Source organism: Martes martes (assembly GCF_963455335.1).
Source record: "Martes martes genome assembly, chromosome: 2".
In the NCBI taxonomy this organism is placed as follows: domain Eukaryota; kingdom Metazoa; phylum Chordata; class Mammalia; order Carnivora; family Mustelidae; genus Martes; species Martes martes.
The window spans coordinates 1,716,787-1,744,049 of NC_137889.1; the positions used below are offsets into that span (position 1 = coordinate 1,716,787).

General features: G+C 57.5%; 1 protein-coding gene across 1 annotated transcript in view; it reads left to right on the forward strand.

Annotated features, from left to right (window-relative positions):
* DLGAP2 (DLG associated protein 2) overlaps window positions 1-26,835 on the forward strand; it is a gene marked incomplete at its 3' end in the record, with an annotated part of 768,810 nt that extends 741,975 nt beyond the window's left edge. The window contains exons 11-16 of the mRNA XM_080794969.1: window positions 494-535; window positions 6,640-6,725; window positions 8,225-8,640; window positions 19,410-19,501; window positions 23,783-23,935; window positions 26,617-26,835. Coding sequence (XP_080651095.1) covers window positions 494-535; window positions 6,640-6,725; window positions 8,225-8,640; window positions 19,410-19,501; window positions 23,783-23,935; window positions 26,617-26,835 — 1,008 coding nt within the window. The remainder of the gene's footprint in view (window positions 1-493; window positions 536-6,639; window positions 6,726-8,224; window positions 8,641-19,409; window positions 19,502-23,782; window positions 23,936-26,616) is intronic.
* Window positions 26,836-27,263: the final 428 nt, after the last annotated feature.

Sequence of the window (27,263 nt, forward strand, 5' to 3'; positions counted from 1 at the left end):
GACCCACACCCCCAAAGGCCCCAGACCACTTTCCGAGACACAAACAGCATCCGGCACGCCCGTTCCCCGGGCACGGCAGGCAGTGCTCAGACACAGGGGCCGCCTTTCGGCCCACTTCCCGGCCCCGGAACCGCACTGGATGCGCCTCCCGCTGGCAGTGCCCTGCCTCAGCCCCTCTGCCCTGCGAGGTCACATCGGCACAGACAGCCAGGGTCCTCGCGGAGTCCTCTGCAAACGTGGGCCACTCTTGCCTCCTGTCACTTCTCCGCTCAGCCTGCGTCTGGCCAGAAGTCCTGGAATCACAAGGCTTTGTGGCCGGGGAGGAGGGTGAGCGGAGTTCTGCCCAAGAGCCGTGCGTGCCTGGCGCTGGCGTGAGGAGGCTCGATGGCTGGGGCATCCCGGGGACACGGGAGAGTGCAGGCTGGGGCGACTGCCCGCGTGACTAGGTCCTCTGAACCAGGTCCCCACACTGTGGCTTCGTTGTTTTGTTTAGGATTCCGAATTCCCAGACCATCAGCCATACCCGAGGTCAGATGTAAGTACTGAAGCGTCCCGCAGAGCCGAGTGCGCATGACCTTCTGTTTCCCCCCCTTCCTCGGGTTTTTCATACGACTGCTCTGCCACCTCGCTCTGTCCTGATCCTATATGCCAGGCACTATGCTAGGAGCCCCGTAGTACAGCAGGGAGCCCTCGCGCCCCCCAGTGAGGTGGAATCAGCCTCCCCTTTGATGAGGACCAGGACGGGGCTCAAATAGGCAAGTGACCGGCAAGTGACCAGCTGCAGGGGCCCCAGCACTGCTCCGAGGGAGGGAGCATTTTCAGACGCCGCTCCCTGGGCTCCAGAGAAGACGTGTGGGGTGCGCAGGTTCATGAGGCTGACTCCGCGTTCCGGGTGCTCGTGCACCGTCTGGCCTTCTCAGCGGCCCCCTGCCCCCTGCCGCAGGCTTCTCCCTGGCTGCCGCGCCGGCCTGGAGCAAGGGCGGGACTGTCCTCTTCTGACTTGACTTGAGCAGCAGGTCACCTGCCGGTTGAGGGCGCCCCCTACCTTCACGTCATCTCCAGATGCCCCGACAACTGTCCTCGCCCCTGGCCCTTTCCGCTTTGGGCAAGCACGCCCTTCCTCCACAAGAGCGTCCATCTCCCCCCGCCAGCCCATCCGCCCCCGCCGTCCCCACACTGACCCCTCCCTGGGAGGCTTTCTGGTGCCCCCCCCGTGCCACGTGTCCCTGAAGGCCCAGCTGCCCCCCGCCTTCGCCACCCAGCGCCTAGCACAGTGCCTGGCACATAGCAAGCGCTCGGTCAGTGTCGGATAAGTGGGTGCACGGGTGACGGTGGTGAGTGCTCTGTGGACGCGGTGAGAGTGCACGTGTGCGAGGGTCGCTGTGTCCGTGGCAGTGGAGGAGTGCACGGTGCCGCGTGAGCTTGTGCCCTTGTCATTACCGGACTCGGTGGCTCCAAGAGCCGATGGAAAACTGTCAGAGAAACTCAGGTTTTAGCCCAAATGTGAGTCAAAGAAATGAAGCGAAGTGGGTGTGGGGAGCCGGCTGACGGCGACGCAGAGCGAGGGGCCAGTGAAGCAGAGTGAGACCCCCGGACACGTGGAGGGCCCGGGGGGGTGGCCAGCATGTCCACGCGGCGAAGGCATAATGCAGAAGTAGCAGAGAAGCAGGCTGTGGTCGTGGCCATGTCCCCGGCTGTCCAGCACAGTCTCGCTATAACCTCATCGTAACCACAGGGGCCAGGCGTTATCCAAGTTACCAGTGGGGAAACTGAGGCTCGGGGCTGAGTGGCTTGCCTAGAGGGTCATGGCCAGTAAGGGTTGCAGGCAGGAGGGAAGACCCCGTGCAAAGCCGGCAGGACGCCCGCTGCCCAGACAGGACACAGGTGGGCTCGGGGCGGCGTGTGTCCCGAGCTGCGTAGCCAGGAGCAACCTGCCCCCGGTCTGTGTGTCCTGCCGCTCATAGCTCCCCGCACACGCAGCCACCTCATGGCCACAGCCCGTCGGGGCAGAAGACCCACCTTGCATCTCCCACCCATGTCTGCAGGGCTGTGGGTGCAGCTCCAGGCCCTTCCTCATGGGCTGGCCCGGTGGCACGGGGCCGTGGGGCGACCCTGCGGTATCTCCCTCACGTTTCCTCATCTCTGCTGACATGTACCTCTCCCCTGTGTCCCTGGTCGGTGGATCTGTGGCATGTGTGTCCTTGCAGCATCTGTCGTCTCCTCGTGCACGTGTCTGTGTTTGTGACTGTCCGCTGGAAACGTCTCCTGCTCCCAGACACGGCAGTTTGGATCAGTGTGCAGGGATCCTCGGGCCCACGTGCCCCCTTTGCCCCATCTGTAAAGTGGGAACGATCACTGCTCTGACATGGCCAGGATGGGGGTGAACGGAGCAGCCGCCACAGGCCTCTTCTTCCTCAATGCAAGCATCCAGCTGCGAGAACACCATTTTGCCCACGAGGCGGATTTCTCGCTGTGGGTCTGAGCCGTTTCGCGTTCCGGCCAGCCTCCCGCCACCTGCTCTTGGAAGTGCTGATGCTGCTTGGGGTGTCTCCCTACAGCCAGGCGGGCAGGGCTCCTTTCGCTCCTGGACTTATAATAGGTCCCTGAGGGAACTAGGGCCGCCAGGCCCCGGAGGCAGGACACCTGCCCAGCTCAGTGCTGGCTTCTGAAGGCAGAGCATACGTGATCTGGACTGAGGCAGCAGAGACAAGGGGGGGAGCTGCCCCCGGCGTTGGTAATGGCTCTCTGCCTGGATGCTTCTCCCAGGGGCATCCAAGAGGCGGGGAGGCGGGGCTCGGACTGCAGCTGATCCGCTCTGACCTCCCACAGACGCCTACCATGCAGGAGAGGGGCCAGGGCACACTGGGGCCGCCTCCCGCCGAGCTCACATGCCCCAGCATGCACACGCTCACACTCACGCTCAATGCACATGCTCCTGGGCACTCAGGATTACATGTTTGCACAAACATGCAGCACCCTCAACATGCAGACATGGGCACCTGTGTCTTTACACCTGCACACATGCACGCACACTTGTGTGCACACTCACGCAGATACACGCAGGTCACTTGCACACATGTGTGCGTGCAGAACCACACATGCACGCGCACATGTGCTCATACCCACAAAGACGCAAGCATGTTTGTGTGTGCACATGTGTTCACAGCTAACATGTGAGCAGCTGCCCATGCACGTACACACACGTGTTCTCGCGCTCACACATGTGCGTGCTTGTGTGTGTGCGCGTGTGTATGTACTCACCTATGTGCCTGCTCGTGCAAACGCATTCACGCATACACACGTGTACACTCACACGTTTACTTAAACGTGCACACACACATACACACACACCAGCCAACACAAACCAAGCTCCTTGTTTTGTAACAGATCATATTTCAAAACATCCTCCTTCCCGCCTGTCATCATGGTGCGTGGGTCAGCCTGCGGCCTCCGTCATTGCACAGGGAGGGCTGGCACGGGGCTCTGGGCTCTGCACACCTCAGACACTCTTCTGGGACGGCACCGGCGCTCACGGCAGCGACTGGGGAGATGGCTGTCCCCATTCAGCAGGGAGCCCTGCAGACGTGACATTCGCGTCGGTAAGAGCTCACTTATCACACGTGATTCTGCTAAGACATCTTTCTTCCCAATGCCCAGAACGTGGTCGGTCCCGTAAAGTGAACATGCGCCTTCCTTTCTCAAAATTTTTAAGACCCCTTGACTTTTCAGCCCGATCCTCCTCTTGGGAAGAGAGGCCTTTGATCTCTTTTCCACTGTGCAAAGCACTAATTCCTTTCCTTGTCTTGAATTTGCTTTCTTTCCGATCCGTGTAAGGGTCTCTGCTCCCAGGATTTCTGAAACGGTGAAGTCTTTAGCTCGCCCAGACCATATGTGATTTTATCACCCCCTCAGCCTTCGCCTTCTGAGCACAGAGGCAGCATCACTTGTTCTTAGAGAAGTGTCTGTGACAAGCACGTACGTCTGTGAGCTCCCCCTTTCAGTGTCCGTGTCGCCGCGCGCCTGGCCGTCTTCACGGTCGAGGTGAGGGTGAGAGGACAGAGCGTCGGCCCTGGCTGCGACAGCTTCTCTCAGTCTGCTTCCCACGGAGATTTACTCCGGTGGAGTGAAGGGTCTCACCCCCCTCGGTTCTCAGATGAGGAAGAAAAGCCTCAACAAAATTTAGGAGACTCCCCGAGACTCTCCCCGAGGAGACTACGGCCCCCTCGTAGCAGACTCTGGCCCCAAAGCTGTACCCTCCTCCTTCCCCGGGAACAGGAGAGAATCCTAGAGCAGGGAATGTGGAGATTGGACAGAGGGAGACAACGTGGTGTTACCTGGTCATGGGTTCAGTCACTCGCGTGGCATGTGTCCGTGGCTGTGGTTACATGCATGTCTTGTCATTTTGCCGTTCACGCCACCTGCTAGCGCGCGTGGGACCATGAGCACCTTCCGGGGCGTAGCCCTCACAACCATCCTGTTCGTGCTGCCTCGTGGTCATGTCGTGAGCAAAGTCTAATTTACCCTCTGCTGCCAGCCCCCACTTCACCCCTGCCCTGTTTCACCCGGTCATTAGCGTGGGGACAAACAGCTCTCACAGCTGCCAAAACCAACGGTGATTTCCTTAGACTAGAATCCTGGACGAGGAATAAATAAGACAATGTTCTGAATATTTCCAAGATAGAAACCACCGCCCTTTCCATTACAAAAATCTTTCTTAAGTTGTATATATGCATCGATCTCCCCCCAGTCATGCATCCATTGAATTCAACAATTTCTACCGGAACTGTAGCAATACTTTTGGTCCAGAAATTACATACACCGTGACTGTGTTCATAAAATGTGCACAGATGTGCATCTGTGCCAGCATCGTTCATCGTGGCAGAAAACCGGAAGTAACCAGATGACCCCTCCGTTGGAGACGAAATAAGTCGGGGGTGTTCATGAAATGGGACACAAGCAGTTAAAACACAAAGCAGCTCTGTTTGCTCTGACATAGGACAACCTCTTCGATGTGGGGGTTGTTACTGCTGTCTTCCATGTAAAGTCATGACAGTCACAATCCCCACGTCCAGGAAGGTGAGTATGACAGAGCCGTGACCCCCGCACAGACAGCAGCAAGGTTAGATCTGGGCTCCAGAACGTCTGTCCTCCCATGGTCACCCGTGTCCTCATCCCGCCATCCAACCGTGCACCCCAGAGGGGGTGTGACCTCCTTGCGTGCGTGCGAGGTGCTGCCAGTCAGAAAGGGGGTGTGCCCAGCCGTGCTCTACGGCTCGCTAACTCACAAGGAGCCCCAGGTCCAGCTGTCCCTATTCTGGTCACACGGCATCAGAACAGAGCGCGGCGCTGGAGTCAGACAGACGCAGGCGTGCACCCTCGTTCTGCCCCCCGTGAGCTGTGCACCCCTGGGCAAGTTACTCACCTTTTCTGACTCCTCAGCTGTTCGGAGTGGCAGGAGATCACAGCAGGGGTGTCGTGGACGCTGCCCGCAGCAGCGCTTCCTACGCTCCTGGCGCAGGCCTGGTGCCGGATGCGCCTGCAGCAGACAGTGGTGTCGGCAGCGTTGATTCTCTTGGCCGCTAGTCAGGTCAGCGCTCGGCGGCCTGAGCTCAGCCACAGGGCAACCACAAGGTACAGTCACCGACTCTCCAAAGTCCCCACAGAGTGTCAGAATGGTTTGCCGCGTGGTTTGTATCTTGTCCTCATGGTAATCACTAATGTCTTTAAGAGAGAACGTGGTTTACAACTCAGGTGTGACATTTCCGACTAGGGTCAAGGTCCCCCAGCTGCGGTAGGTAGCGTTTCCTGGGATGCAGGAAAGGGACGTCGCAACAGCCGGGATAATCTTTACGGTTAAACTAACCTTCGGTTTCGCAGACTTCTTGTGCCGCGAGTTTGGGTTTTGTTGTTGTTTGTTTGTTTGCTTGCTTGCTTTAGAAAACAGACTGTACCAGCAACCCCTCACATGTTCCTCTGCCCCGCGGGTGGCCCCACAGCTCTTGCTGGGCTTGGGAGACAATTTGGGCAGATAGAACCACAAGAAGGGTCCGTGCGCAGTGCGTGGCTTCTGCGCTGTTCTGACACGGCCTCGCTGGGCACAGTCCCGTTAGCAGATGCAAGACACCTGTGTGGAGGGGCGGCAGGGAGATGGCCTCAGTGTCCCAGTACGCGCTGAAATTCCTTTCCGTGTGTGTGTGTGGGTGGATGCGGCCACCAGTGTGACTCTATTAAATCACGTGTGTGCGGCAGTTCTTAGCTCCCTCTGGTTCCTGCGGGACTTAGTTTCTTCACTGTAGGGCGTGATAAGAGCTTTTAAGTCCTATAATCACTCAATCCAACAAAGCCTATTTTTTGCCTTAGTGGAACTAAGCAGTTTTATCTGCATACGTTTGAGAGATCAGAGTGCAATGCTGAGTTCAAGTAGTTATGTGAAATTTGATGAAACACAGTAGCAATGTAATTACACTGCTATGAATGCATTTCCCTTTTTTGTGACTTTAGGGGTCAAGTGCATCTCTGCACTAACTAAATGTGTGATTAGTTATAGCTAATGAACACATACACACACACACACAGAAAATAGTCCCTGCCCAGGTCCCTTGTCTCAGTTCTAAAATAAGATGTTCTGTGTCGCATCAGGTGGAAACAGCCACAGACTCCGACACGGAGAGCCGGGGCCTTCGGGAGTACCACTCTGTCGGCGTCCAGGTGGAAGACGGGAAGCGGTAACTCAGCCCCAGCGCGGTACACGACGTCCCCAGCGAGAGTGATCTGTTAGGGACCCGGCTGCACACGTCTAGCTCCCGCTGACCATCAGTGATCATGCCGTGTGTGGGAACAGGGTCAAATACTTAACACTTTGCAGTTTATACTGTTCAAGTGTGAATTAACATCTGCCCATGTCTTGGTCTTGTGAGAGGCAGGGGAGTAATTCTTTCTCAAGTGATTCACCGCCCGGGAAAGCAGAGGGGCTGACGGGCCTGAGAGCCAGAGTTCTTCCCCCAGAGGGAGAACAGGGAAACTTGAGGGGGACTGGGCGCACGTCTCCTTACCGAATAATGTTAAGAGTAAAACAAAGACAGAGAAAGAGAAGGAAGGAAGTTTAAGACCTTAGCATACTACGGTTTCAAACTGTAAAATACAGAGGTGTCTATGACGGTAGTGTGATCTTTGTATCGAGAACAAGATGATTATTTTGCATTAAAGAAATACATCTTGTACATTTCATTAAAAAAACTAATCTAATGAGAGGATTGTCACATCTGCGACGTCAGCACGTCGTCCCGGGGGACGGTGCTCATCGTGGTGGGCGCTGGGACCCAGCCAATAAAGAGTCTGATTGCAAAGAAATCTGCAAGCTACTGGCTTCCCAGCTTCCCGGGAGAGCACTTGGACCGCAGACAGCTTCCTCGCAGGGATCGGACCCGCTGCCCTCCAGCCTTCCGTCCCCATCACGGGTTCCTTCTCTCCTCCTCTGCCTCCAGCAAAGACACCAAGTGGCAAGCTCGTTAGCCAGCTGCAGACACAGCTGTTGCCAGAGGAGGGCTCTGTTGGTGAGAAGCCAAATGCAGAGTTAGGGATCTGTTTGTAGTAACCCCCTCTCCCCCACACACAGAGGGTTCTCACCCTCTGTTCATCACTCTCTCCCGTGATGAGCCCTTTCCTGCCCATCCTTTCGGTAACGGGCTGCATGGGCCTGGGGGCCGTTCCAGCACATATGCCCGCTCAGGTGAGAATCTGGATTCCTTTTTTGCATAAAAGACTTCATGGGGATGATATTAAGTTATTCAGGTAGGAGAAGAGACTCATGCCCTGAAATGTGTCCCCAGAACTCAGTGGTGTGCAGAAGTTATTTACATAAAGGAAGTGACCGAGCCTTCCCGCTGCGTCCGCGCAGCACGGGGCAGGTCTGTCAAGGGAAGGAGCCGTGCCACGGCTGCGGGTGACACAGGGCGTCACCCTCACTGCTCCCTGCAATGCCCGTCGTCTTCAGGGCCGTTATTTAGGCATTGAGACTTGGGTAGATGTGAGAGGTTAATTATTGACAAAACCCAATGTTCGTTCGCAGCTGAAATACCGAAATAGCAGCTGAAGGACAGGACGATGTCTTCCCCGTGAGCGCTGTGCTCGCCGTAGGCAGGCGTGTCCTCGACCAGCTAGGCGTGGGCTCGCCGCAGAGTCAGCTCCGAAAGTCTCCCCTCTCTCTTCCTTCCCTTCCCCGCAGACATGGGCGTTTCAAGCGTTCCAACAGTGTGACCGCCGCCGTCCAAGCGGACTTGGAGCTGGAGGGCTTCCCGGGACACGTCACCATGGAGGACAAAGGATTGCAGTTTGGGCCGTCCTTCCAGCGGCATTCGGAGCCCAGCACGCCCACCCAGTATGGGGCGGTGAGGACTGTTCGGACCCAGGGGCTCTTCAGTTACAGAGAGGACTACAGGACCCCCGCGGACACTGCCAACCTGCCACCGCCAGACCCCTGGCTGGAGCCGTCCATCGAGACAGCGGACACCGGGAGGATGTCCCCGTGCCGGAGGGACGGCTCGTGGTTTGTGAAGCTGCTGCACACGGAGACAAAGAGGATGGAAGGCTGGTGTAAGGACATGGAGAGGGACGCAGAGGAGAACGACCTCTCGGAGGAAAGTAAGAGCACACCCCCCTCCCCGGGCTTCTTAGCGCCAGTCGTTGCTCAGTAGAGCGAACGGGCAACAGGCGGGGCCTCAGCTCCCAGCAGGCAGGGGAGCACAGGAGCAGAAGAGCCGCGGCTGGCGTGCTCAAGGGGATCCTTTGGGGTCTTGTGAGATCGTGAGCCCATGGGTGCTGACTGTGGCGTTGGTGGTGTGGTTGAACTCATTCCATGTGCCTCTCCTCCTGAACTCTCGCAGTGACTGGCTGTGGAGGATGTCCCCTGGCTTCCAGAATCGTTACTACCCTGGGCTTATCCTGTGTTTCCAAGGAATTGAGTTGGCTTTACTTTTTTTTTTTTTTAAGATCTATTTATTTGAGGGAAAGAGCACGAGCTTGAGCAGGGAAAGGGGCAGAGGGAGACTCTCAAGCAGACCCCACAGTGAGTATGGAGCCTCACCCGGGGTCCATCTCAGGACCCCGAGATCACGAGCTGAGCTGGAGCCAAGAGTCAGACACTTAACTGACCGAGCCCCCCAGGCGCCCCTTGAGTTGGCTTTATGCCAAAGAGAAGGTTGAGATGAGTAGAGATTGAACCGGCCAGGCCCATGGCGGTGTGCGCCCAGCTCCCCATCACCGTGCTGGGCGGGAGTCCGTGTGACCTCCTGACCCAGGCCCACAGAGCACACCTGCTCCAGCCCCTGTCTGGCTTTGACGGGTCTCTGCCTCTCGGCAGAGAAGGGGACAACAGCCCTCACTCTGCGTCTGCCTCCCACTGACCTGAAGAATCTTGTCTTGCGCATTGTCAGAGTCGCTCTATGTGATTTCTAAACAAATACCACCTGTCTTTTTGGGTATACCAAGGATCCGAGAGTAATTGCCACATACCCGGAACTAACAGTGCCTTGGCCCGAACACGGTCTCACAGAGGCATCTCTGAATGTCTCAGCGAGTCGTGCTCTCTTTTCTTTTGCCATGAATTCCTCTGTCCATTTGCTGGACTCTAAAGTCTCAAGTTCCGAAGGGTGGCTGGCGTCCTTGGGAATTGTGCGCCTCTATCACATGTCTCGATGTCTGCTGCGATAGGGTCTGTCCACCCTGCACATGGAAAGACGATGATGAAATTATGTGGACTTACGTAAGAGTATGATTCCTGGGGTCCAGAAAGCCCAGTACCTAACTGGCATGTCGACCGCTCATCAGAACTTCCCTGTTAGCCTAGGAAGAGAGGGATACGCTAGTTCCCCTCCCCCACACTTCTCTCTTCAGCATCATGTCGCACACGCCGTTCACCTGGATGGTAGGAGACCCTGGGTGTTTCTGAGGAAGTGTGGCCGTGGAGAAGCATTTGAACTTGCTCCCCACCCGGCTGTGGCTGATCGGTGTCTCAGACTGCTCTCACGCGTTCGTCCAAATGTATTACCCATTCAGGGTACACTGAGTGCAACGATGACTCACAATTCTGATATTTAAAAATCACTCATCTCACTTGTCCGTCCGCATTTCTGCTTGGCAAAATCGGTACTTAATCGCTGCAGGGATTTACGGTCTTTATCACAAAGACAAAACTTGGAAAAAGTAAATTGCCTAAGTTGATGCGAAATCGGAGTCAGGCTGTGGGCTCCCGCTGTGCGCCTGGGGTCGGTGTCCGCTCTTCCGGGGCCCGGGACGGGCGGACCCGCGGGGTGGTCAGCCAGGACGTGTCCCCACCCTCCTGCATCAAAACTCCGCGGAAGATGAACTTGTCCGCTCTAGCTCCACGTGTCTATGTGTTTGGTCCTCTCGTCATTTGGTGTTACATCATTTAGGACACATCCAAGAAGTTCTGGTCCCCCTTTATGGGCAGGACAACGGGAGACACTAGCCGCTGCTGTGTTTGGAAGGAGGCCCAGAGCTTTTGTTACCTTACCGTGATTTTCCATATTTAACATGTCCTTAAAAATAACGTAGTTATTTCAGTATAATGTAATATTATTTTCCAAAAATTCTAGTTTTAAAAGGGATACTGTTTTAGGGGCACCTGGGTGGCTCAGTGGGTTAAAGCCTCTGCCTTGGGCTCAGGTCATGATCTCAGGGTCCTGGGATTGAGCCCCAAGTCAGGCTCTCTGCTCAGCGGGGAACCTGCTTCCCTTCCTCTCTCTCTGCCTGCCTCTCTGCCTACTTGTGATCTCTGTCAAACAAATAAAATCTTTAAAAGGGTTACTGTTTCAAAAGAAGAGAGCCCTACACCAGGACGTACCCAGGGCGTATCCCGTGACAGATCTTGTGAGCGGGTCTCTGCACACCTCGCTCAGTGCTCACCGCCCTGCCCTGGGGTGCGTGGAGAGCAGCGTCGCCATACTAACAATAAGGACACCTGGGCCTAAGGAGGTTGGCATCTCACCCCAGATCCCACAGAGTACGGGGAGGGAGTCGAGAAGCAAGGTCAGGACGGTCTCCTGTTGAAAGCTACGCTGTGTCACTGGGCTGCCGGAGGCTATCAAATCCCAGGGTCCCTTTACTGGGCACCCTCTCCCCGCATCGCTTCCTTCCCGTCTGTGCCCTTGTGGACTACCTTCTGCCCTAGCGTAGGGCGTGTCGCGTCCCGGTCCTTGGCCATTTGCTTCATTCAGGTCTCCGGTGGCTGCAGCACCCGCTTGGGCTCCAGACAGAATCCCCGGGCAGATGCAATGGAGACTTAGCTCGTCATTGCTTGGCCACCGGAGATGAAGAGGGAAAGGGATCAAATTCCTTCTCAAACTAAACACAAAAGATCTGACAGTTGGAAGGCTTCAGCCCTGACGCGTTGTCCTGGTGAGTCATGACTGTCTTGTCACTGGGGGCATTCAGGAGAGTTCTGGGAACAGTGCTATAAAGCTACTTTATACGAAATTTCGTTCAGTGGCCAGCAGTGACCCCGATCGGCCATGAGAGCCCATCCCCATGGGAAATACAGTACTCGCACTCCGGCCGCCTTAACCGGACGCATCTGGAAAGCACGTTCTTCTTCAACGAGCTGTAGCAGAAAGCGAATTTCTGCTGCCCTCGATTGCATTTCCCTACACACCTTTCTTGAAGCTCTGGGATCTTCTTGGATTCTCTCATTGCTGTAAACATTCAACAGATACTTCCTGAGTACGCGCCTGAGCCAGCTGCCACCCCACAGACCGTAGGCTGACGGGGAGTGACCAGCAGTGTAGACACGGACTGCCATGCCCGGGATCAGTGAGACCGGGGTAGAACTATGTATACCGCGTGGAGAACCTCCCCCCGCCCCCCGTGTAGTGGGAGACATGCAGATAGGAGCTTAAGAAACTCACAGGTGTGAGATGCTTTCACCAGCGGAAATTCCAGGAAGGCGTCATGGAGACGGTGGCATGATGCTGGGCCTCGAAGGGGTGTCGGATTCGGCTGCATGGCAGGGGCAGCAGAGGGGTGGGTGGGGGAAGCCCCTCCACAGACAGGAGCCCTTTGACATGGACGTGGCACCTGCCTGCCCTTGGGGACATGCATTCTTCAGAGGACAGGACGGCTGCGGCGTCTTCCCGGGGCTGCGCCTCTGCCGTCGTGGGAGGCCTCTGGCTCCTCGGGGGTGGTGAGGCCCTTTGCTGCATTTGCCATCGCCGCCCGTGTCCGGCACAGGGCTGTGCCACGGAGACGTAGCAGGAACAGGAGGAAGAACGAGGTGGACGGTCGTCAGGGACGGGGACGGTCACGCTCCTGTCACACCCTCATAAACGCTTGAATCTAAGCCCCCAGACCTCCCGTCGCCCTCACCTGGGGGCCTGGGAGCATCCCCCCGGCCCTGGAGAGTTCAGCTAATGATTTGCTTTGTGTGCGCTTGTCCCAGTCCTGGTTCGTGACTGAACATGACAGCTTTGCTGGAAGGCTCGGCTGCAGGGAACAGAGGGTAGACGCACTCGATACTTTCTGTGATTTTCTTAATTTCTTTCCCGAAGTTGCGCAGACGTGTGACCGTTTTGTGGACGAAGATGACACAACACTTCGGCTGTGGTCTTCATCGCCCTTCGTACCTGAAGCCAGTGCCCTGTTAATCAACGTGAGGTATTTCCCTAAGAAGTGCTAAAAAGTCAGCTCTGAGTCTTGTACTCGTTACTGGTGAGGCCACCTTTAAAAAGCAGATTACGTTAATCTGGCTTGTTAAAGCAGAACTCTGAGCTCCGAATAGTGAAGCTTCCGTCACATGAACTGATTTCTACCCACACTGTGGTTTGATCATCGCGGCTCACTGCACTGATTGGCTGAAGTGAGACCCGTTCGGCCCTGTGTGGTCGATGAAAAGCATCAGGAGCCCACGTAAATACGGTGCAAGTCGGTCATGTCCATGCGGCCTTCCTTTGTTAAGTCATTAAAGACCCGTCCTGGAGGGACTGGAAACCGCTACTATACTCATATTTGGGGACTTTTGTATTAGTTATGTGAAACCCAAATGGGGGCTTAAGCGACTCCCTCATCTGAGGGTCTCCCTTTACCGGCAGAGAGAGGGGGACCCCGGGCTCTCAGCTGTGACCTCCCGACGGGGCCACGCCCAGCTTGTAGACAACGCAGCAGGCACGGGGAAGAGGGAAATGTTGCTCCGAGCGACCCTGAGTGCAGGGGCACGGGGAGGACAGGGGCCGGAGAGAAGCCACCCCTATGTTTGTAGTTTGGTGGATGCCTCGTGTCAGCAGAGGAATGAAAACTGCAGAATCAGACGTGACCGCGGCCGCCCCAGCCCTGGGGCCCGGCCAGTTGCGCAGCTGCCGCCGCCGGCCTCCCGACGGGCTTGCCTGCGGGTTCTCGTGCAGCCCGGGTAGGTGCCCAGGGGGATGTCCCTCACGTGCCAGGCTCCAAAGGGCCACGGGACACTGGAGTGGGCAAAGACACGTGCACACGATAAACACAAGAATGGTAACGCGTGAGACCTGCAGGGGCCACGTCCGCGCAAATAGTGATTTTCCCGCGCCCGTTCCGTTGGAGGAAACCGGTCCTGGGGGAGCCCGAGAGACCCGAGAGGAGATAAACAGTCCCGTGATCTTTTCAAACGATGCAAATTCTACAAAAATCCACTTCAGCTTCTGAAAGTGTAAATGTTGTCCTGGCATTTCATAGCAAATTTAGAAAGAATTAGAAATTTTAGGGGACGCATGAGAAATAAAAGGGAGTGAGGGAGCTAATCCAACGTCCTCGAGCGTCAGAGGCACCGCGTCAGGTCCTTCATCAGTCTGCGCTCTGGGGGCGCAGACGCCGCCTGTGGCTCTGCAAACCAAGTGTTGGGACTATGACAACAGTAGGGGACTATAGTGGAAAAGAATAAATTGAATTTTTCACTTCCGATTCTCAGCAACTATGGGAAGCCATTTGCATTAAAGGTACTGGATGAAACCGTCCCCGCTCACCCCGCAGCAGACCCTCTCGCCGTTAGCAGTCACATCGTGAGCTTCTCCTCCACGTTCCCCGTCCCTCCCGAGCCGTGGTCGTTTTGCACCCTTCAGACTAACCCCGCATCACACACAGCGTGCCATCTGCCCATGCTGAGTTAAGGTTATAAACTGAAGTGCTTTGTGTTAATACTTCTGATGAACTACATTTTAAGAAGAATATGAAAATCAGGGACTAAAACCAAGTTATATAAAACTGACTGACTTCTAATTACCGTCTGAGGAAACCTGGTCACTACCAAGGAGCACTTTTGTCATCGCTTCTATGTCTTCCTGAAGTGACAGCCTGATCGAAACCCGTGTCTCCAAATCTTTTTGTCAAGTCTTACAGGTTACAGGGGTTCACACGTGCGAACTCCGCACTGCACAACTAAGATCATCCCTCTGCCCGGCAGCAGTGAGAGCAGAGCTAGGGAAACGTGTTCAGTTTGGGGATCAAAATGGGAATGAAGGGGAAAGTACTCTCACCCCTCCTGGGAGATGCTCTGACTCTGTCCTGCCACCTTCCTCCCTGCACCTGTCTACTCCTCCATCCCTGCACCTACCCACTCCCACGTACCCCATCCCTGCACCTGCCCTACCCGCTGTCCCAGCACCTGCCCACCCCCCCGTCCCTGCATCTGCCCACCCCTGTCCCTGCACCTGCCCTACCCACTGTCCCAGCACCTGCCCACCCCCCCGTCCCTGCACCTGCCCACCCCCGTCCCTGCACCTGCCCACCCCCGTCCCTGCACCTGCCCACCCCCCCGTCCCTGCATCTGCCCACCCCTGTCCCTGCACCTGCCCTACCCACTGTCCCAGCACCTGCCCACCCCTGTCCCTGCACCTGCCCTACCCACTGTCCCAGCACCTGCCCACCCCCCCGTCCCTGCACCTGCCCACCCCCCGTCCCTGCACCTGCCCACCCCCGTCCCTGCACCTGCCCACCCCCCCGTCCCTGCACCTGCCCACCCCCCTGTCCCTGCACCTGCCCTACCCGCTGTCCTAGCACCTGCCCACCCCCCGTCCCTGCACCTGCCCACCCCCCTGTCCCAGCACCTGCCCACCCCCCCGTCCCTGTACCTGCCCACCCCCCGTCCCAGCACCTGCCCAGCCCCCGTCCCAGCACCTGCCCACCCCCCCGTCCCTGCACCTGCCCACCCCCCTGTCCCTGCACCTGCCCACCCCCCGTCCCTGCACCTGCCCTACCCCCTGTCCCAGCACCTGCCCACCCCCCCGTCCCTGCACCTGCCCACCCCCCGTCCCTGCACCTGCCCTACCCCCTGTCCCAGCACCTGCCCACCCCCCCGTCCCTGTACCTGCCCACCCCCCGTCCCAGCACCTGCCCAGCCCCCGTCCCTGCACCTGCCCTGCCCCCCCGTCCCAGCACCTGCCCACCCCCCCGTCCCTGTACCTGCCCACCCCCCGTCCCAGCACCTGCCCAGCCCCCGTCCCTGCACCTGCCCACCCCCCCGTCCCTGCACCTGCCCACCCCCCGTCCCTGCACCTGCCCACCCCCCTGTCCCAGCACCTGCCCACCCCCCTGTCCCTGCACCTGCCCTACCCGCTGTCCCAGCACCTGCCCACCCCCCCGTCCCTGCACCTGCCCACCCCTGTCCCTGCACCTGCCCTACCCACTGTCCCAGCACCTGCCCACCCCTGTCCCTGCACCTGCCCTACCCACTGTCCCAGCACCTGCCCACCCCCCCGTCCCTGCACCTGCCCACCCCCCGTCCCTGCACCTGCCCACCCCCCCGTCCCTGCACCTGCCCACCCCCCGTCCCTGCACCTGCCCACCCCCCCGTCCCAGCACCTGCCCACCCCCCGTCCCTGTACCTGCCCACCCCCCATCCCAGCACCTGCCCAGCCCCCATCCCAGCACCTGCCCACCCCCCCGTCCCTGCACCTGCCCACCCCCCTGTCCCTGCACCTGCCCACCCCCCCCATCCCAGTACCTGCCCTCCCCCACCCCTGCACCTGCCCTCCCTACATCCCAGCACATGCCCACCCTGTCCCTGCACCTGCCCACGTCCCCGTCCCTGCTCCTGCTCATCTCCCCGTTCACAGCACCTGCCCGCCCCCGCATCCCGGCACCTGCCCCCCCATCCCCGTTGCTGCCCACCGCCCTGATGCTGCACCTGCCCACCGCCTGTCCTCAGGGCACACTCAGTCCTGAACCCCAGCACCCTCCCCCTCCCCCTGCACCAACTCCCCCTCCCCAGATCCTGACCACCGCTCCAGGCCTACTGCTGCCTGGCAAACCAGGTGGAGGACATGGGTCTGTGGGGAGGAAAGCCCCCCTCGAAACAGATTGGCAGAACACACCTGGGGATCGAGAAACATGAAAACATTTTTTAAGTCTGAAAGGATGCCACGGTGTTTTCTAATTTATTCACTTTTATTAAAGTCACATGTTTTAACACATCATTTGAGCATCTCCCAGGAGAGGTGAGAGTACTTTCCCCTTCATTCCCATTTTGATCCCCAAACTGAACACATTTCCCTAGCTCTGCTCTCACTGCTGCCGGGCAGAGGGATGATCTTAGTTGTGCAGTGCGGAGTTCGCGCGTGTGAACCCCTGTAACCTGTAAGACTTGACGAAAAGATTTGGAGACACGGGTTTCGATCAGGCTGTCACTTCAGGAAGACATAGAAGCGATGACAAAAGTGCTCCTTGGTAGTGACCAGGTTTCCTCAGACGGTAATTAGAAGTCAGTCAGTTTTATATAACTTGGTTTTAGTCCCTGATTTTCATATTCTTCTTAAAATGTAGTTCATCAGAAGTATTAACACAAAGCACTTCAGTTTATAACCTTAACTCCTGTTAATATTCGAGAAGCGGTGCAGAATTAGACACGTGAGGGTATGCCTCACTCCTTCGGAATGATAAGGACGTGACGGTGGCACAGGACAGGGCAGGTGACGGGCTGGCTGCGGCTTATCTTCAGCTCATTCAGGAAGATAAACACACGCGCGTGGAGAACTACTAATTGCTGATTCGAAGTGATGCGGACGCCTTCCTTTCAGATCCCGCGCATGTGTAATTGTTCATAATAAAACTCCGGGGACAGCAAGCTGAGGTCCTCACAGGCAGATGAGGAAACGAGACAAATTGAAGTAAGCATTGAAATCCATCGTCTTAACTCTGGAGAAAATCATTTTAAGGACACGTTATGCCCGATGCCAGCACCTCGCTTTCGAGGGAATGGACTACCACTGCCCGTGGGGACCGCTGGCGCCCACGACGCGACTTGGGCCCACCCACGGGGTCATGCCTGGCACTTCTGTTCGCACCGCTTCATAGCACTTGGTCATGTGGGTGTGGAGGCCCGTCCCCGCCGTGGTCTCTGGCCCTGCCCTCCGGTGCGAGGCCCGGGGGGGGGAGCACAGCAGCGGCGGGGCTTGGCTGGGGAGCGCTCAGCTCCTCCACGCGGGGTCCACACACACCGAAGGAGTCTCCCAGATGCTCTGCTTAGAGGCCACCGGTTACAGTCGCTTGCATTTGGGAAATGGTGGGGGCCGTGGGGGAAGCTGGATTTACTCCCCTGGACTCAATTTCCCCTTCTGTGGACACCTACAAGGCCTCGACAGTCGTGTGTGCCCCGCAGACCGGCACAGGCGCCCCCAGGGGCAGTGTCAGGACGGCCCTCCAGACGAGAAGCTGGGGGACGCGAGCTCATCCTTGGTGCACCTCGAGCTCTGGTCCGCGCTCTTCTTGAGACGGGCCTGGAGTGCAGAAACGGTGGATGGCGCAAGCCCACGTGCGAGGGCGACGGTTCTTTCCTCCCCTTCCAGGACGGACACATCTACAGGGAAACAGCCCCTTCTGTAACAGCCTCCCACCGGCCGTTAGCCAATACAGGCTCCCGTGGCGCTCTTGGCGGGAAGGCCCGAGGTCACGGCCCAGCCACTGTCCGCCGGAGAGGCTGCCTCCGTCCCTCGCCACGTGCACTCCGGGTCTGCAAGAGAGCCACAGGGCAGCCGGAAGTGAGCCGGTGGGGATAATCCGCTCCAGCTCCAAGACGCCGATCGGCCGAAACCCTGTGAATAACTTGTATTTGTGTCTCAGGGACAGAGGGGGGCCTGGGCTCAGGGTATGGAGGCAGGAAACGGGTCCCCACAGAGTCCCAAATGCTTTTAGAGTCTTCTGAGTTGGGATCCGCCAAAGCTATTAGTTCCCAAATGATTATGGCGCTAACGCCGGGCAAGGACTGGTCCGTGTGAGGACGGGGGATGGAGGTGGCAGGCGCTGGAGGCGCCCAGAGGTCACAGGACTGGGGCAGAGACCCAGCACGTCACACACACAGGCTTGCGTTCGCCCAAACTCCATCCCAAAGTGGTCACCCCACGCTTCCTCAGTGTGTTAAGTCCTCTCCATGGACAAAACTACAGCAGTTACTTTTTTAAAAAGTGGCATTTTTTTTTAAGATTTTATTTATTTATTTGACAGAGAGAGATCACAAGTAGGCAGAGAGGGGGGCAGAGAGAGAGAAAGCAGGCTCTCCAGTGAGCAGAGAGCCCAATGCGGGGCTCGATCCCAGGACCCTGAGATCATGACCTGAGCCGAAGGCAGAGGCTTTAACCCACTGAGCCACCCAGGCGCCCCAAAAAGTGGCATTTGATTGCTTAAAGTCATACGACTTAGAAATCGTTTGGAGACTTCCTGTCATGTCTCAGTGGGGTCACAGGAGCGGGGGGACAGGGGCATCGTCACTACGAACGTCCGTGGGGAATCAGTTGGCGAGTCGAACGTGATGGGAGCCCAGCGCAGTGGCAGTGACTTGGCTGCCCACGGGGCCCCACGGCCGGCGGCGGGAGCTTGGACAGAGCCCAAGGCTGGGAGGTGACGGGCCACAAACACAGCACAGCCTCTCCCCGCACAGCTCCTCCCCCCAGGCGAGACACTCTCAGAGCCCCAGAGACGACTCCCATGAGTCCAATGAGGTCACCGAGTCCGATGTGATTTCCTAGAAATTAGGAATTAACATCTTCATTTCCGTGGAGGCCATAAAAAGTAAGAAGGACTCAGTGTCTTTTCTATTCCTACCTGCGCCTCACCTTGTCGTGCCCCTGAGCAGCGTCGCTAGGAGAAGAGCCTCCTACGGTAGAGACCACCCTTCCAGACCACACCCGTCCCAGCACTGACCAGTCATAGCCTAACAGCCGGCACTACCTACACATCATCGCCTTTCCCTCAAAACCCGGACACGGCCAGCCTGGGAAAAGCTTCAGTCTGTGGCCGCGCCCCGCACAGCAGATTCGAAGGTTTGACCTTCAGGGAAGGGGGAGACTCACTCAGGCATCTGGACTTGATTCCGCATGCATCACTCTTGCTTTTGGTTTCTTGCTGACCCAGTTTCAAACGTGTTTTGTTTGTTCTGTTCACAGTTCTCGGTAAGATCAGGAGTGCGGTGGGGAGCGCGCAGCTTCTGATGTCGCAGAAATTCCAGCAGTTTTATTGGCTGTGCCAGCAGAACATGGTGAGCGGATCGCAGGTGTGCTCGGCCCTGAGAGGCAGCCGAGGGGGCGGGGTCTCCGCGCTGCTCTGACGGAGGCTCCTGGGGCCTGCAGAGCAAGGAGCAAATTCGAGCAACGTCCTGGGTTGGGGTTCGGGGGGGTGAAGAGGCCACTGTGGGGCAGTGCTGGGGGAGAGGAGGGGTGGCGCGGGGAGAGGAGGGATGGCGCGGGGACAGCCCCCCAGAGCCCTAGGGTGCCTTTCCGCTGCGCGGTCCACCTACCCAAGACCCTGGGAGGGAGGAGGGATGGAAACAGCTGTAATGTCCCGGACAAAGACTGCGACGAGGGGTGGCTTGACTCAACGCATTAACAGCAACATTCAAAGAGATTCGGGAGAGACTGTAGAATAATTGGGGCTTTCCGTGTCGTAGTCAGGACAGAAAAGAATATACCAGGAACAGACAGCACAGTTGGCTTTAAGCTTGGCTCTGACTGTTCTGAACGTCGAAGAGAAAGAAAACCAACATGTAGGTTGACACTTACGGCGTCTGTGTACACACACACGCGCGCGCACACACGTTCTCTTTGTCTAATGAAAGCGTGTATCCATGTGACGTTTTTTGTAGAAATAACTAAGGACCTTTCACATCACTGTACAGACTATTTTATAATCCATACGTGGATTTCTTTCAGCACAAACTTGTCGTTAAAATGCAAGTAGGTCTGCGCATCATGGGAGCGATGGTGCTCATGATTTGACTTTGTTTTGTTGTTTTAATTTGCAAGGAGACGTGAATTTACTGAATGTTCTCACACATCAAAGGAGGCAGAGTGCATCAGAGCTGCCGACTCACCCCTCTTGATTAGGATTGTTTAAAAGTATGTTTTCTCTAGTATTTTCCAGTTAACCCCATTGGAGTTCATCCCAAAATGTACAAAGTGGCCCCCGTGTCTCCTGGGACAGGAGGTCATAACCCCCGTTAGGAAGTGAGGGCAGGAAGGGTCCGTGCGCCTCGAGAGGGACGTGCGGCCGCGACATGCCCAGCTGTGGTGTTTGGGGAGCATGTCCTGCTTCTCCCTGTCTGATGACTGTTCTTAAAGGAACAGATTTAGGCACTTACTCAGCTCTGTACATGTCACCTGAGTTGGGTAAGCATCGGTACTCACCGTCTTTAGGAACTCACTACCTAACGCAACCAACATGCAGTAAAAACATGTGAAAACGTTACTCAAGCTTATAAATTGTCCACGTCCTGTGTGCCAGAAGCAGCTAATACTAGATTTTTTAATCATCCATTCTAATATTTTGGATGCTTCTTACTCATGTCCAGTTGCATCTTATCCTAACCTTCCAAAACTCCTTTTCTGAGCTCTAATATATAGAGTGTGGCTGCTTCCTTTTCTTTTGGATTCTATCTAGGATTCGAGGGAGGAAAAAAAAACTACCCACCCAAACCAGCCTGCAGTGGGGGGGCAGGAGGGGTGGCTGTCTGAGGCGGCCTGGCCAGAGAGAGACGCTGAGGGGCAGGCAGACGCTGCGTTGTTAGCTGGAGGATTTAGGCGGCTGACCAGTTTCAAGTCAAAGGAATGAGCCCAGAAGATAAGCCGGAGCCCAGGATATTCAGGATGGAGAACAGAGCAGCATGTCCAAGGCAAGGGCATCGGGCGACTGGCCGCATCACAAGGCGCAGAGCCGAGTGGGAGCAACGGCCCTTGCACCTGTACGGAAACACGGGCTTCCCAAATGGACCAGGAGCCCGGCATCCCCAGCCGGCCTGGAAAGAGTACGTAGGCCCCTCCAGACCTACGTGCCAGCAGCGGCACCGTCCCCTATGTGCCTGGAACGGCTCCCCAGCCCATTGGAGGACATTAGCTGGGAACACGGGAGCCCAGAGCCCACGTTGTGGGGGCCTCTGCCAGCTGGGCCAACAAGCCACCAAACTCTGCAGAATGAGAATTTAGCGGGGAAAGACGGCACCGTGTCACCGTGCTGGGGGATGGGGGTGGCACGGCCCACCATGGGCATGCGGCCATCCCCACCCAGGAGAGGGCAGAGGACGGGGGACAGAGCCTGGGTGTGCCCGGCGGCCGCACACAGCCACAGCCCTGCCTCGAGAGCAGCCTAGCTGGGCGACGTCCGCCCTTGGGTTGCCGGGAACCTGCATCTCGCTAGGAGCACCTCCTTAGCTTTTCCCTTTGAGGACATGACCCGAGCCCAGCAACCTGACCTGGGAGATGGGCAGGGTCACTGTGCTGCCTCCTGCAGACGCGCTCAGGCGTCCCCCTTCCCAAACCCACAAAAAGCAAAGGTTCGTCGGGTTGGTGAAGTCGTCCAGAGACTTCCACAGCCCACCTTCGAAACTCCAGTTCAGACGGAACATGCTTCCCAGGTGTGAGAAGCCTCCTCCCACCCCACTTCCTTCCCGATGGCCACAGGCACGTTCGGGGTCTGGTCCCGTCACCGTCACTGCCGCATCGCGGCCCCAGCTATCACAGGGTCGTGCTGTTTTTCCTCAGGAGCAGCGGCTGAGTCAGGCTCCCACATGTGAGGGGACAAGCCCCCTACGGCTGGTGGATGGAGCTGCCCCCGTGAAGACACGTCCCTGGAGGCCAGCTGCCCCCCTCGCCGATGCCAGTGTCCCCCCAGGTTCCACGGATTAGCCGGCCTGACACACAGCTCACTCCCCCCGACCTTCACCCGCACAGGCTGCTGGCAGGTCACACACGGGCTGGGGGCCAAGCGACCATTCTGATAAGGGTGTCAGGCCAGCGTGATGTGGACTGAATCTGTCCCCCAGGGTCATGACGTCGGGCGGTGGAGCCTTCAGGCCGTGATGAGGTCATCAGGGTGGAGTCCCCATGAATGGGGTTAGTGTCTTTACAGAAGGGACCCCACAGGGCCTACAGCCACCCCCCAAGTGACACAGCCAGAAGTCGGCCACCTGGACAAGGGCCTCCCCAGGATGAGTCCGCCCCGGCCTGAGCTGAGACGCCCAGCCTCCAGCACCGCGGGGCTCTGTCTCGCCACCCCGACGGACTAAGACACAGGCAGAGGACGTGAAGCTCACCGGGAACAATTCACGAGTAAGCTGAAATTTACACATTATAAGCAAATGCACCAAAATGTCTCAGTTGAATCTGAGATGACCTCCCACTGAATCAAAGACACCACCTGCGGAAACACCACACACTTAACCCGGGGTCCCAGGCCCCGGTGCCTCTAGGCAGGTACAGTGCGAAGCAGCCAGCCTCGCGCGCGCAGGGGACGTGGGCAGACAGGGGCGCGCTCATCTTGGAAAGCCGTCCCACTTGGATGGAGTCCATGCCCTGGGACAGCGTGTGCCTGGGGGGCCGGTGTGCAGCTCTGCGGCCTCCCCTGTGTGTGCGGGACCCGTCGGTGAATCCACTGTGCACCTACCTCGGACAGGCGTCCCCGTCCTCCCTCTGCGGAGGCACAGCAAACACGGGCTGCGTCTGTACAGCCTCGCTGGCCGTGGGATTTAGCGCCGAGATGTGCCAGAGCACACAGAACCGGCTCCAAGCCCAGCCTCACCACCGCCACCGAGCCCGTGTCCCTGTCCCAGGCACCAGTCTGCTGAAGAGCCGCCCAGGGAGACCGAAGATGCGGCTGCCTTGTGGCTTTTAGGAACTGCCCAGCGTCGGGAAACTTTGAGCGTCCCCTAAGAAAGCATTTTCGAAAGGAAGCAAGGAATGAACGTCATGCACGTATCTTCGTTAACGGACATTGTTGTTCTAGAGCGGTTTCAGGTTCACGGCAAAACTGAGAAGGGAGAGAGATTTCCCATTCCCCCGCCCCCTACAACATGACCCACTTCCCCGACAGAATGTGCTTCTGTTGTAATCAGGGACCCTTCGTGGACACGTCACCGTCACCCAGAGTCCAGGGCGCACATGAGGGTCATTCCTGGTGTCGTGCAATCTGTGGGTTTGGACAAATGTACCGTGATGTGAATGGTATGCAGAGTAGTCTTCCTGCCTAAAATGTCCGTGTCCCACCCGTGTGTCCCTCCCCCCAGGCCCAGGCAATCTCTGATCCTTTTACTGTCCCTCCAGTGTTTCATCCTCCAGAATGTCACAGAGCTGGGATCACACACTTTGTATCTTGTCCATATTTGGGGACGTGCAGTGTGTCGGCAAATACTCGTGCAAGCTTACCGGGCCCTCGCGAGCCCACTCGGACACTTGCATGGGAGTTTGAATTAGCCAGGTGTCTCCCTGACCCGAGGCCTTAAAAGGTACGTGCGGGGAAGAGCGGGCTGTAAACTGTGCTCGTGTGTTGGCAGGACCCCAGCGCCATGCCAAGACCCACGTCCCAGGACCTGGCGGGCTACTGGGACATGCTGCAGCTCTCCGTCGAGGACGTCAGCATGAAGTTCGACGAGCTGCACCAGCTGAAGCTCGGCGGCTGGAACGTCGTCGAGTCCCCAGAAAGAAAGGTAATCCTGCCCGGCATCCTCGCGCCCCGGCCCGGCCCGGCTGCAGGAGTCACACTCCACGCCATGGGCTCCTGGTCTCAGGTTAGCGACCCCGCGTCAAGCCGTCACCGGGCACGTGTGTGCAGAGGGCGATGGAGTCAGTGGCCGGGTGTCGGAGATTAGTCTCCTTCCTGCTGGATCTCCTGGGCGCCAGCCCCAAACCACAACCGGATCTAGAGTCTCCCTTCGTGTAGGGTCTGCCCCCTGATCTGTCCTCATGGTACCTGTGTTGGGATCATGCGCAGGTGCTTCTCCACGGGGGTGTGTCAGGTCTGGTCACAGTGACTGCTTCCTGCTGAGATAAACATTTCAGTTGCTTATCTCCAGCCGAAGCCAAGAAAACGTTTCGAGCTTTAGTGAGTGGTTTGATGATATAAACTCCCTCTAGATCTCCCAGCCTCGCCCTGAAGTACCTGAACGTGTCCATTGAATTTAAACCCTTGAGGTCACGTCTTCCTTTGGATTTCGTCTTTAGGGGACTACCCTGTGGGTCTGAACCCGCAGTAAACACACTGACCCCCTACCCCATTTTAAAGATGATCTAAGGAAACATAAGACAGACATTGTCAAAATAAAATAATGACATGAGCCCAGCGTGTTTGGAAGCCGTGGAGGTAGTTTGTAGTACGGGATGGATGGCCATGTGGGGAGCCCGAGCAGAAGCCATCACTGCCATCAGCGCCGTGCCCACAAGGGTCCCCCCCGCCGTCCTGGAGTTCTGGGCTCGATGCCGTTGACACCACTGCAGACCGTGACAAATCACACAGACAGTGGGGCAGAGCGGAGTAGGCAGCCGTAGGCGCTCTGTGAGCCATACAGCATAGGTAAGCAAGTCCCATCCGTGCTCTGGTTTTGAAGTGAAGGAGGTCACTAGTACAGCGGCGCAAATGTGGTCCTAATAAAATACTAAAAATGGAACTCTGCCAGCAGTCTAAAGGCAGGCGGGAACCCTCCTATGTTTCTCATTCTTCCGTAATTGACAGCTGATACCATCCCCCCTGCCTGAGCTACGCACAGGGAACGGCCCCGAGCTGAAGACCATCTCTTGCGGGGGGCGGACACCCCGGTGTAGACGATGGGCAGCTCTTTCACACCACAGAGGCCCCGCTCTTGTGTTCCCTGAGCGAGTCCACTCTGTAGATCTGCGGCCACTTGGTCAGCCCTCCCTACCCTGGGACGCTGGAAGCTGAGAGCCCCGTGCACGGCCGACCCCCCCCCATAGCTGCTCCCATGTATTTCCCGCAGCCCCTACTCCAGGCTACCGAGCAGAGACAAGCTAGGTGGTCATGTGCCCGGCGCAGGAACCGACTTCCGAAAGAGCTGAACGTCTCAGTGAACCAGTCACCCCATCGTCATAGATGCCCACCCGAGAGTCAGGAAGAAGGTGTTGCTTCTGGTCCAAGTCATTTTAATTTTTTTTAATCTGGGGAGAGGCAGAAGAGAGGGAGAGAGAGAATCCCGAGCCGATCCCGCGCCCCGTGAGGAGCCCAGCTCAGGGCTAGATCCCACAACCCTGATATCATGGCCTGAGCCAAAACTGGAAGTCAGCCACTCAGCTGACCAAGTCACAGGTACCACACCCCCTGCTTTTTAAAAAGGTCGGTCCAAGCCATTTTAGAATAAGTTGTGGGAATTAAGTGTCAGACAGCAAAGCAAGCTTCCTACCGAAGCCGACACTACGCAGCGGAAGGTTTGGCCACTGGCGTCTGCCCCACGTGCCTTCCCCACAATGTGCCCACAGTCCGGCCCCTCTGGGTTTCTGTAGAGGCTGGAGGGAGACAGGGGGTGGGTTCCCCCCAACAACGAGGCATCTGCTCAGACAAGAAAGGGGCTCTGGTGCCTTGTGCCAGGCACCTTTTCCTGGGAAGGGCCCAGTCGACTCCGTAAGCCGTCAGCCCTCTGCCATCAGCACAGTCCGCCTCCGGTCCAGCCTTTCCGGTTAGGGCGTGTGGTGAGTGACAGGGCAGGGTTAGGGACACAGACGCGTCTCCGGAACAGTAACAAGCACTACATACCACACGCGCTGCACGACTGTGGCCCGGAGCTTTCTAGAAAAGGCATACACCTGTTTTCGTGAGTTCTTTAAGAACATGAAGTAATCATGTGCGTCTATGTACCATCTAGTTAATGTCAAGGGGTTTTAGGGCCCTAACAGGGATTTGGCTGATGGCCCCACACGTAAGATGGTTTCCAGGAAGGCCCTTAGAATCCGGAGTCCGTAGAAAAGACTGCAGCATGTGACAGGGGTGTCAAGTGTCATCCGCCACACTCCCCCGGGTTCTCAAGACCTGGCAGGCGTGTGCCAGTGCTCGATGACGGCAGAGTCCGCTACTCTAGCCCGACATCAGAATAAAGCAGAGACCAAGGACACGGGCAGTGTTCAGGGATGGGTTTGAGTTCCTGAAGTTCCTTAAGTGTGACGCCATCACCAGACCCCAATCCCCACCGTGGAAGGCTGTGAGAAGTCACGGGCAGGGCCACCGGGCAGGCGGCCAGGCGCAGGGTGGGCCACGGGGCCGGGCCGATGCAGGCCCTCGGGGGGGTGTCCCATGCCACTCGTAGTCACCCCCGCCTGGGGCAGGCTCACGGGCGGGTGCTGCTGTCCTCTGATGGCCCCACTCTTGACTTGTGATGCTTTTCAGGAAGAAAGAAAGGTGCCCCCTCCGATACCAAAGAAGCCCCCCAAAGGGAAGTTTCCCATCACGAGAGAAAAGTCCCTGGACCTGCCAGACAGACAGCGTCAAGAGGCCCGGAGGCGGCTCATGGCGGCCAAGAGGGCGGCATCCTTCCGCCAGAATTCGGCCTCGGAGCGTGCGGACAGCATCGAGATCTACATTCCCGAGGCCCAGACGCGTCTCTAGGGACGGCCGCGGCCCTCGCCACCGTCCTCTCTCTGCTTTGTGACAGAATGCTTGTACAGTTTCTCACCGGCCCGGTAACCTCCCTCCCGTTTCTCCACCGAAGCCGCCCGTCGTGTTCTGTTCCACGCACACTGGAATGCCTGGATTCCGCGGTTCGCCGAGCTCGCGGCGGAACAGCTTCTTCCTCTTCTTCTCCCCCCCGGAAGGTCTGACTCTCCGTCCGCTCTGATGGCGACGCGTGGGGACACCTCACCGAGCCACTCTGTTCTCAGAGGATAACAAGAAACACCTCGAGAGATGGAACCCGGCTGACATTTTGTTATTTATATTTTTATAAATCGTGCGATAGCTAGAGGCAAGAGTAACAAATAGCAAAATCAGTGGGTACATCTCACCGGTCACCAGACCCCCCGGGGGAAGGTGCTCCA